The sequence below is a fragment of the Drosophila willistoni genome (assembly GCF_018902025.1).
Source record: "Drosophila willistoni isolate 14030-0811.24 chromosome 2R unlocalized genomic scaffold, UCI_dwil_1.1 Seg167, whole genome shotgun sequence".
NCBI lineage: Eukaryota > Metazoa > Arthropoda > Insecta > Diptera > Drosophilidae > Drosophila > Drosophila willistoni.
In genome coordinates this window covers 17595172-17607231 of record NW_025814050.1, presented here as the reverse complement: position 1 = coordinate 17607231, position 12060 = coordinate 17595172, and the positions used below count along the sequence as shown (strand labels likewise).

Below are 12060 nucleotides of genomic sequence, written 5' to 3'. Positions count from 1 at the left end.
ACTTCTATTACTGGCTAACAGTTTTGATTTTCTATAATTGTCTATTTCTCATATTCGTTGGCAGTCAAACTTAAAATTAATTCATGATCTTTCTTTGTCTTGCAATCTATACCGCACGATTTGGTGATAACCTCAGTGAGTGATCTCTTTGTCTGACCCCAACTGAAAAACAAAAAAACCGAAAAATGCCCATCACCAATTCCCATTAGGACGACCCCAAACATGGTTTTACAATGTCTCGTTTTCACGCATCTGTTTTTTTGCTTTCGTCACATAAAAAAAAAAGAAACAAAATTTGCATTCAGCTACCGAGCGACGCGTCGCCAGAGACCAGCAGCAGCAGCACCAGCAGCAGTAGTAGTCCATAGTTCACAGACCATAGACCGGGCCAGCTGCTGTTGCTGCAATTGCATCTATGAAAGAAAAACGAGAGTATGAACTGGGGAATGGGGATGGGGGCAAGGGGGACATAAAAAGGCCGAACCACGGCCATAAAAACTATGCGCGACTCTTTTGCTGTTGTTCAAGTGGCAGCGGCAACGGCAACGGCGGCTGTTGGCAAATTTTATGCCTTTTATATGTATTTTTTGCTTTTTTTTGGGGGGAAGGAGAGTAAAGGAGACCTATGCCACCGCCAGCAATACAGCAACAGCAACAACAACAACAACAACTAAAAATGCGGCACATTTGCAACTTTGCTGCCACTTCCACTGTCAAGTTGGCGTAAAATTTTTCATTTCGCATATGAAAGGAAGTGTGGGCGCCAGTTTACCCCAAGACCCGCAAAACTGCCTCAATGTTTGTCGTTTAGTTTTCTTGCTTTTTTCTTTTCATATTTTTTTTTCAGCTTCTTTTTTTCTTTTTGTTTGTTTCGGCGGTTTTTTTTTCTTTTCTTATTTTTTGCATTTTATTAATTGCTTGAGTGAATTCGCGTCGGCAAGCAGCCTGTGAAAATTTTCTTTGTGTTTTCTTCATCTTTTGATCTTTATTTTTGGGAACAAAAACTAAAAAAAACGAAAGGGTATCGTTAAAAATCGTTGCAAGTTAGAGGAAATAAAAATTTATGCAAAAGAATGTGGCAAGCTTTTGGATATTATAGAATCGATTATGTTAGAATAGAGCAACTGATAACCATTTGAAGATTACAATATGGGAATTTCGATAATTTCATTCAATAATAAAATGGATGAATTCAATAATGAAATGGTCAAAATTTCTATTTTGTATATTGAAATATTGAAATCGCTATCACTTGCTCTAGTCTAATACTATATATAAAAGCTGTTACTGTTTAAGAAAGAAGTTTATTAACCTTAGATCTATTGAGTATTGTGTATTCAACCAATTTTGCAAAATCTAAAATATGATGAAGATGTGGTAAAACATCTGACAAAGATATCTTTTAAATTTAAATTAAAATTTAAATTAAATAACAAGTAGAATTGAAATTATGATCAAGGGCAAAAAATTCTTTGAAAAAGATATCCTTGATTCAATATGGATGAAGCATTTTGGCTCGTGAGACAAAGAACGACTCAAAATATTACAAAATCTCGAGCTAAAGATCATCTACAAATACAGAAATATATTATACATTTGGTTTTCCTTGAACTTCGTAGGAAAACATTACATTGTGGACCTTCCACATAGAACACATTCCCTCATCATTCATCTTAGGCATTATGATAATTTTCGTTCAGATTGTTCCAAGACTGTATCAATAAGTATGACAGTTAAAAGTTGTGTACAAGAAATTCTTCTAGTTTGTTACGATTTTACGTTTTAATAGTTTCTTGTTTATTTGTCTTTATGCTTTACTCAACTTGGAAAAGAAAATAACTTCAACAATTTACTCAATCTTTATCAGTTTGTCGAGAAACATGGTTCTTCTGCTTGTAAGTTGCTTTTACATTTAAGCGAAACAGATTTTCAAATGTCAATTATTCATATGAAAGAGTATTTAAAAGTTGGTTGAATATCTAATATCGTGGTAAACTTCAGTAATGCCACATTCTATTCCAATGTCTTGTTTAATTCAAGAAATATCTTAATAAACCTTATCAACTTATAAGTTGTGGTTGATATTAGAGCCAAAAGGTTTATATATTTAACTTGTGGCAAATTTTAAGAAACCAATCAACTATACTTAACATTTACAACAAATATGTAAGTAAACACCGTGAATATGTTTCTATAAAAGTCATATCATTTGAAGATTAAATAAAATGTTGCTGGAAAATGTCACATCAATAATATTTACTTATGATTTCTGTTAAATTATCAAACCTGATATAAACCTGACAAACTTCGCTTAACTGCAGTGAAAATTAACTTTTCATTACTATTTCCATCCATAAATCTTTTATGCATATATTTAAGAATTAAATATTGGCAATTATTTTCTCTCATTAGCCAAAAGAAATCGGAGAATTGTCACCATTTTCAACCAGCAATCTGCATCTGTAGATACTTTCACCAAACAGTGTTTTCATTGGCAAATTTAATACTTAAATTTCTAGTTTTTTATTTTCCCTTTATTTTACGTTTTGCTGTTTACTTGTGAAATGTTTTAAAGTTTTGTAGGTCTGTTTAAAAAGAGGCATGGTCTTTTATTTTTTAGTCGTTGTCGTCGCATTTCCGCCTGCCAAAGGGCAAACATCAAAAACCCAGACCTTCTTGCCACCACCAGGCACCTCCACCCAACATTACCTCAGTTCCCCTCTAAAACCATCATACTGAATTCTGTGCGGCATTTTCGTTCAGTTTTTCGCGCTGTTTATATTTTTGTATTTTGACACGTTTTGGCATCTCGTTGGGGGAAAGGGGCCAAGGGTAGGCGTGTCAGTAGAGAGTTAAAGGCAAACAAGGAAAGGGCAGGCGGCAGGGCAGGTTAGGAGCTGTGTCTGACATTTTACATAAATTTTGCTTGCTCAGCTTTGGAAATTCGTGTCGGAGACTTTTGCTCTTGCGACTCCATCTCCATCTCTATCCACCATTTCCATCTGCATCTCCATGACTTGCTGTCATGTGACAAAAACGCGACAGTTTGCAAGGTCACGTCACATTAATTTGCTGACAATGATGTATTTAGAGTAGGGAGAACGCTGCAGACTTAGTAAGGAAATGTCCCTAGAAGATGCCTGACATTCTTAAAGCCATGCCAATTAGGTTTAAACACTTTTAGCAAAATGCCTTCAATCACTTTTTCTTAAATTTTCATCATGTTTTCATGTTGGTTTCCTTTTTCTCATTGCAGTGTGCTGAAAATGTAGTGGCCAAGAAAACCCCGAAACAAAACGTGTAATCCAACAAACAAGAAGAGAAGAAAGAAAACTCAATAACCACGTCGAAACCTTAAAAAAAAGGAAGCAAAAAATGCCTGCCATAAAATTACAACAATTGAATTCGATTCATTCACAACATTTCTACAATGATGGCCCGGGAGTAGATGGAGTAGGTGGCACCTCCAATGCCAATGCCTCGCCCCATTTCGCCCAAAGCTGTTGGAGTTGGCGTTTTGCAACAAATTATTTAAAAAGTTATTGCCACATTAAGCGTCATGGTGTTAATAACAATAAAACTTTATGCTGGCTGACATTGACTTTGATTTTATTGAGCGTCATCGACAATGGCGAAACAGCAGCAGCTTCAGTTGGCATTGGAGGAGCGGCAGTGGGAGTTTCTGCCGGTCTGAGTCCTGTTGCCTCATCTGGAGGTGTGACTGCATTGGAAATTGGTAAGTAAACGATCATTGACCTATCCTATGCTAACAATATAATCAAGTATCATACAAGTTAGTTCAAGGGGTAACATATTTTCAATGAAATTGGATGTCTGAAATAAGAAAGAATTATTTACATATTTAGCAAACAGTACAGAAATTTATAGAATTTGATACCAAGAGGTTTTGACAAACACCCAAATAAGCCTCGAGGCACTTATCATTACATTCAATCATTAAAACTTAATTTTTTTTAACATTTAAGAACTTTGGGAACTCTCCTCTATGAGGCAGGTACAGCAGGTCAGAAGTCCTATTATTATAAATCATCGTGAATTTCCTTGTTTGATTTGAATTGACAGAAGCGACATATTCCTAATTTTGTAACACTGGATGGTGGTCTAAGTTTAGATATAATGCATTGATGTGATACTAATATAAAATAAGGACAATTGACAGAGTGGCGTAATTTGACATGTCTCTATTTGCGAGGCTTCGAAATCGAACTGATTTTCATTCCATAGCGAGATTCAATTTATTTGAATTCATGGTTCAAGAATTTCATGGTTTAATTAGTAACATAAAATAATGTCAAGTCAAAAGAAATAAATACTGAAATTCCAATTTATAATAGTTTCTATAAATTTTGCTAGAACTACAACATTTTCTAAGAACTCAAAGGTGTATGTACTATTCCGATTTTGTGGTTTTTGTAACAAAATTCACATCAAAAACGGATATGTTTTCAAAATTTTGGGTTCATTATCTCAAAACAATAATTATCTCAAAGCCTTAAGCTAACACGTTAAAAATCATGAATAAATTCACAGGTTAAGAACGAAAAATTGAATTTCTGACTTTCTAAGCTTAATCTCTAGCTTATATCCGTTAAATTAAGTCACTCGAAAAGTTACTCTCATCTCTTTGATTTACAATTAAAAAATCCTATCGTATAATCCTATAATAATATAATGTTTATAAAAATAATTGGTTTTTAATATTATATTCCTTAAACCTTATTTAGTATGATCTTTTTAATATTTGGTAATTTCATCAACTTATGCCACATTCGTTATATTTTAAAATATATATGCATATGTAAAAAAGTTTTACCATTTACTTAATATTTATGCATTTAAAGTCGAGGCATTTTGTTTTATTTCCCGCGAATTTTCGTCCTTTTTTTTTACCATTTCTCGACAAAAATTCCAATTTCATTTGCTTTGCAAATAAATTTGTTTTTTAATTTTTTCTGTTTTTCTTGCATTTTGTTGTTATTATTATTATACACATCAAATTTTTAGCATTATTAAAATCCGAAACGACAAAATCAACATTCTTCACATTAAATATTCATTTATAGCATTTGCGCATATTTTGTATACAATTCATACCCACAATAACAACAACAACAACAAAAATGTTTCACAATATTTCTGTATAGGTCTCTGACCATTCCACACCTTGATCCTTGTGTCCTGCCCCCTCATCACATTCATGTTTCGCTATCAATTTGAGAAAAAATACCGTATGTTCAGTTCCCATGACGTCAAAATTTATGCATTTTTATTTCGATAACCGAGAGAAGGAGAGAGAAGGAGACCCAAAACGACAAATGGAAAAGAAAAAGGTACAAAGAATTATATTGGAAAATATTTTGTGCACATGTAACAAAGCCAATTGCCAAGTTTAGTAAGTAAAATGGTTAACAAAAAAATAGAGAAAGGTATAAATAAAATGTTATTTAGTTATGCCTGAATGGTCAAGATAGCAAAGGGAGATGATTGTTAGGGGAAGGGGTGACCCCGCCTTTGATGCAACAGTGAGTAGACAGAAGCGGTCATAAATTCTCTCAATTGCACTAAATACTCAAGCAAACTCTGGCTCTGGCATATTGAGTCCACAAATTTGCATTTGCATATAGCAATCAACATGAAAATCAATCAACCACAATAGGGGAGACTAAGGTCCTCGATCCCTGCATTAGGATTTAACTTCCTCTCAAGTGTTTTCCAATACAATGCAAAACCGTAACTAATAACAGTAGAAGTTGAAGGAAACCAACGTAACCCGTATGTAAACTGGTCCGGTTCCGTTCCCGGCACGCATTCAGCCACAACCAATTACAGAAATTTACGCAAAGCGCCAGGATGCGACGACGACGTCATTAATAAACATGAGGTTTAGGCCTAGACTCCCCCTTCATAGTCCCTCTCTCTCTCCATCTATCGCTCTGTCTTACCAAGAAGGCGGTGCAAAAATGATGAAGGATTGCATGTGGTAGCGCGGTGATAGCGAGGCAAGGGGAAGAACCAACCAAATCGAAGCCTCAGCGGCTCTTTTGATAGATGACTGCGTCTTCGGTCTTCGCTCTCAGTGCTCATTACCATTGCTGATTGGCCAAGTTGTGGCTCCCTGAGCTCACGTGTGTGTGTGGTCGCGTCCATCACACAGCTGGGCCAAGACTCACAGTTTGCCCTGTTGTTTTTGTTGTTGTTGTTGTTGCTGTAGTAGTAGTTGCTGTTGTTATTGGTATTCTTATTTTCTTATGCCATTCCGTCTCTGCTGAGCATAACAAATTATCTTGTTGTGGGCCTCTGGCTCGTTAGCGACCAACTTGTTTCCAAAGCAGTCAAGTAAAGGTAAACCCAATATTCACAAAAAAAAAACCAACAAAATAAAAAATAAAAATTTGTATACTCTAGCCCTCTATAGTTTCAATAGTTTTTTCTATATTCATAGTTTTCTTTAATGCATAAAGATTTTGAGATTTAAATATAAAATCTTATTTAAATTGTTATAACTTTAGTAGACCACTCAATCTTTAAATCATTTTTTAAGTTTAACGATTTATAAAAAATTATCTTTAACTTAAAGTTTATCCTCTTTGCAAGCTAAGTTCCTGAAAGCTTGTAAAAAAATAAAGCATTTGTCGACACTTTATTGAAACTATTGGGGAACATTCTTTTTTCCCATTTGGTTCTCCTTGATGGAACATTGCATATAATAAAAACATATAATAATTCGTAAATATGCTATTATCTTTAGAATGCAATTATATTAGATTAAGTAATCAAATAAGAAACTGTATTCATTTTGAAGTTTGTGGCTTACCACTATTCTATTTTGCTTATACAAACAATATTTGGTTTCAATGATTTACAAACTTTTTAATACTAGGCTCAATAATCAAATAAATAACTGAAAAAAGAGAGTTCTAAAATGTATCTCCTTTAATCACTAGCGGATCGTCGGAATTAGTTAAGTTTTCCCCTCAAAACCGGGATCTTACCTAAGAAAGTGGTAAAACTTCAATATCCAAGAACAATTTTTCTCCAAAGTGTTCGATTTTGTCTACTAATAGTATGAGTAACTACTGTAATGTCTAGTTTTGTCAACTTCTCATAGAATGTTGAATAAAAATCATTGAAAATTCGTCTAAGAACACTTAGGAAATTAGGAGAGAAATTATTAGAGAAATCATTATAAATTCGTTGGAATCAAAGAAGTATCCAATCCAGGTTGGTTATTCATTTAATTGTTTTTAAATTTGGTGTTCAGTTGAAGTTTCCTTCAAACACCTGTTCATCGATCAGTTGAGTGGCATAGTTAATATTGCCATTTGAATGGTGAAGAGCATAACGAGGCCAGGTCAGTAGCAGGAAATGAATGAAGCTGAATGAAAAGCATGTTGGATGTTGGTCCGTCTGATTGTCTGTCCATTTGTCTATCTGTCAGTTGGTCGGTCTTATGGTTCAGCTGTTTATTCGAATATGCGAAATTTTTATATATATATGTGAATATATGCTGCATACATTTATTTTATTTTTGTTTTTGTTTCTGTTTCTGCGGCTGTGTATTTATTTAAATGCGTAAATATCTGCATGTCTGCCATATTTCATTTGACCGTAGGCGCGTTGAAATGTTGCTCGAATTGCTTACCCATAGTGAGGCAAATAAAAAAAAAGGAAAAAATATTACACCAACTTGCATACGAATACAATGCCAAGGCAGCAATATTTAAATTGATAATGTTAAAGCGCACTCAAGTTGGTGTAGTCGTTGTTGATGATGTTGGGGATCCAGTCGTGTTTTAAACGTGTTGAAAACGTGGCCCATTGGCCCTATAGACTCACTCCGCCTCCTCTCCTCTGCTCTTCATGATAAATGGGCGACAGTTAACAATTCGAGGTCAAGTGATGTTATGGCTTGGAGTGTCTATTGGATTGGAAAGCGTTTAAAATGCAACTGCGTGGGCATGTGCCATGTGCTGGCTGAGTTTGTGGAAAGAAAGGCTAGAGATACTTTATATGGCAGTTAAATTAAGTAGGTGTAATAGTTGCAGTTTGTAGTGGGTACAAAGAAAAAAAAAACAAAAAGATGAATGCCCTAAGCAGATTATACTCGAGTGGTTAGAAATAAAATAAAAGCCATTTAATAAGATTAAGTGAATGCATACAATTTCCAAATGTGATTGATATTAGAGAAATCATTTAAATGCTATTAACTATAATTTTCTTTTGAAATGAATTTTAAATTTGTTAAAATAAAAAGTTCGAGTTGGCGTTAAGTATTTTCACAACACTGTGAAATTAGGCGAAAAATCCAAAAGTTGCTAAGCTAAGCAAAGCAAATAAATCTGCCATATATTCAAAAACAATATACATTTTCTGTATTAAAACTTTCTGTATTAACTTTCAACTTCTTTAAAAAGTGTCGTATAAAAAAAATTTTAGCCTAGAAATTTTAATTACTAAGAATGCTAGAAAATATTTCTGATTTACCAAAATTTAGAAGAAACTATTCAATTCCTAAAAGCTACAAATATATACCATCTAATTTAGCCATACAGTCAATAATGTAAATATTGAAATATAAATATTAAATATAAATTATAATATTAATACTGGATTAATTTAATTTAATTTTAAACATACACATAATAAGCTTAAGGCCTTAATTTCTCTAAATACGTAAATATTACAATTACGAGATATTTTGTCATCTGAGCCGAAACGTCATATTGTCATTAATTTCCAAATATTTTTGTCAACTAAATATATATAAATTTATATAAATTTATTTTCTTTCTGATTTTCTCTCAAAAATAACATTTTTGTAATTCACTTATTCGGCCTAATCTAGCGAAGGGTATTCAAACATTGATTTGGATATGTTCGACTAGCTCATTAAAATTTATGAGATGCTACTTTATAGGTAAAAAGTTAAGTTGTTCAGATTTTAAAGCGTAAAGTCATGGTTAAAAATATCCACCAAATAGACTGATGCAAGGATCGTCTGAATGAGATGAGATGAGAGAGATGAGAAATTTACGAATGTAGAAAATACTTTCAGTGATAAAAGTAAGTTAGTCAAGACTACCAGGTATGTCTCTGCTCATTTTGACATTAAAAAACATGAAAGATCTTTGCCATTTATCCTTTTTAATGATACTAATCAGGCAGCCATATCGAGCCAATGCAGTAGAATCAAAAGTAGAAATAAAAATGCAATAAACTCAACTAAACTAAAAGGCCCAATTTTGTATTATTATATTTTGTCAATTGGTTAATTTCCATTAAAAAAAACCCCACTTAAATACATCCAATTCATATATCACTCGTTGGCCATATTACATGTTAATCTGGGTATTTATGAAGCCAGTGATAAGCCCATCAAAGCGAACCCACGCAGAGATCGCTGTTAACGCACCCAAATGGCCAAACAGCAGCAAATACACATAACTCTCTAAACCAATTTTCAAACTAATTGCATGGTGATACTACAATATGGCCAGACCTAATACTATACGCTTTTACTTTCTTAACACAGAAATAATATATAACAAAAATCCCACACACACACGAAAGACCAAAAGAAAAAAACATAATTGACTTTCAACACATGCGACGCATTCAAACCTGATATGGATTTGGTATTGGATATTTGTCTCCTGGCTGAAAAAAACAGTGGCCCAACACGATAAACTAAACGCCAAAAACGAAACCAGGCTAAAAATCCATGTAATTTGGTTCACAAAAAAAACAAAAATATTTATGTAAAGTGCGATCCACACAAAGAGCGGCTGCTGCTGCAGCAGCCGCAGCTCTCCGGTGGCAATCAAAAGTAAATGCGACACTAAACTCCAAAGTGTGGAAAAGGGAGATGAGAGGAGTAGACGCAGCAGAAGCAGATAGAGTAGGTGGATGCAGGGGCAGTCATTCGAGGTGAGGCTATCGACTAGTAGCGGCACTTAAGGCGTTCAGCCAACAACATCTTGTGGGGCATTGGTTGTGTTTTTTCTGTTTTTGGTTGTCAGATTGGAAACCTGAAATGCTGCGAAGAAGGCTTTAACGAAAGATATATGCTCTATCAGTATAACTGAACCCATTTTTTATAGGGAAAGCAAATTAAACACATATTTGCAACATATTTTTGTGCCTAACATTGTTGGGGTTATCATTTTATTAGCCCGGTTTGTGGCTAAAAAACTTTTATCGTATTTTATCTATTCTTTTTTAACTTTCTTAACAGTCCTTCTATATGTTTAAAGATTTTGGTTTTGCTTGTAATAGTTATATATATAATAAACTGATTCATATATTAATTTTTTATTCGTTTTTTCAGCATTTTTTTTTCAAGAAAAAAGCTTTAAGGGCATCTTTTAATTTAATTTTATTAAGAGTCATGCTTATTTTAAATTGATATTTGCTTATTCTAGAATGGTCTACAATTTTTAAAGCATTTTAGGTATATAAAATCAATACATATTAAGAGATAAGAATATATTTCAACTAACAAAGAGTTGCTTATCAAAATTTTGTATTTTCATTTACTTGCGTTTGTGGATTATTTTCTTATCCAACAGTCGATTTTCCCAATCTCTTGTTAAATCTTTTCAAAGTCAGTGGTCAAAAACTTATTTGTCTTTATATATTTTTTCGGATAAGTTCAAATTATCAAAAATCATGATGAAGAAGTGAGTAGAACTAATAAGTGCAATCGTATTAGATGCAGCAGGTCATGAACCAGAATTTCTAAATAAACCAATACTAATACCTATTAATTTTCACACTTTTCCCAATTTGGATGAGGCGAATGTCCCAAACTTTGTTCAAATCCTAATGTACATTCTGCCCAATTGGGTGGAATGGAAAGACTTCAACTGACGGCTACTGTTGCCCACATTTGCACTGGAAGGCAACATAGTTTTTCGTTTTAATTCGCTGCCTTACTATGAAAAACATGACGTTTAGTTTTTTTGCTAGATAGAGCTTGGATTTTTAGCGATAGATCGAAAGATTGTTTTTATATAAATTGCATTTTTCACAGGGTACCTAGCACAGAAATGAACTTAAGCTGGGACATGGTATTTGGGAGCCTTCAGGGTGCAGCTGTAAGGCAAGTTTGGTCGATTCGATTGCTGAAGCCTGATAAGATTCGACAAGCGACACATCGGACATGTCGATTTAGAGGAAAAAGAGAGAGAGAAAAAAAATTAAATAACAATTAATAGCTTTGGCACCCACAAGCCAGAAAGTGCAGCAGATTTCGCATGGTCGGGCGATAAATTAAAAGTAAAACAAAAGCAACAAAAAACCGAGTAACAACAAATAAACATGAAAAGATGTGGAAAAGTCTTGTGTGCCCAGTCTCTTGATATCTCTCTCTCTCTCTCTTTCTCTCTCCATCTCTGGTGATAAGTTGACGGCGATTAGAGGGAGAGACTCGTCGCCTGTCTGTTGGTACATGGCACTACACTCCGGCGATTTATGTTGGCGGCGATAGAGCGTAAAAGTGAATGTTCAAAATGTGGTGACATGCATTTAAGATACTCTTGGTTATAAATTATGTTAATTTATGGCCATCTCACTCTTTTTGGTCCGTTCGTTTTTTGTCTCGAATGCAAGTATTTGGATCTCTATCTATATCTATCGATGTTTAATGTGGCGTGTTCGCTTTTTGTCACGACACCGAGGTATGTATGAGCGAGAGCCTTTTTTCACAGCTGTTTTGATCCGCTGGTCAACTTCCGTTTGAAATTGAAATCCAATTAAAAGTGTGTGCATAATTTCATTTAACAACAGATTCTCAAGCTCACTTTCAGCCTCATCGAAGCATGTCCGGCAAAGTTCCTGAACGAGGCCCATAATCATAATAATAATAATACAGCATGCCTTGTTGCTTTCTGTTCTTTATGAGCCATAGAGTATGGGAAACTGAGTTAAAGTGAGAGAGGGAGAGAGAGAGAAAGAGATACGCATCATTAGGCAAGTTTCTCAAGCGTTTGCTTCCCTTTTTTCCCGTTTCGGTGTGTTTTCGCGCGAATTCGCAAAACA

General features: G+C 34.1%; 1 protein-coding gene across 1 annotated transcript in view; it reads left to right on the top strand.

Moving 5' to 3' along the window:
• LOC6642254 (discoidin domain-containing receptor 2) overlaps positions 1-12060 on the top strand; it is a 180986-nt gene that overhangs the window by 40945 nt on the left and 127981 nt on the right. Inside the window, exon 3 of the mRNA XM_023176043.2 lies at positions 3257-3736. Coding sequence (XP_023031811.1) covers positions 3376-3736 — 361 coding nt within the window. The 5' untranslated portion in view covers positions 3257-3375. The remainder of the gene's footprint in view (positions 1-3256; positions 3737-12060) is intronic.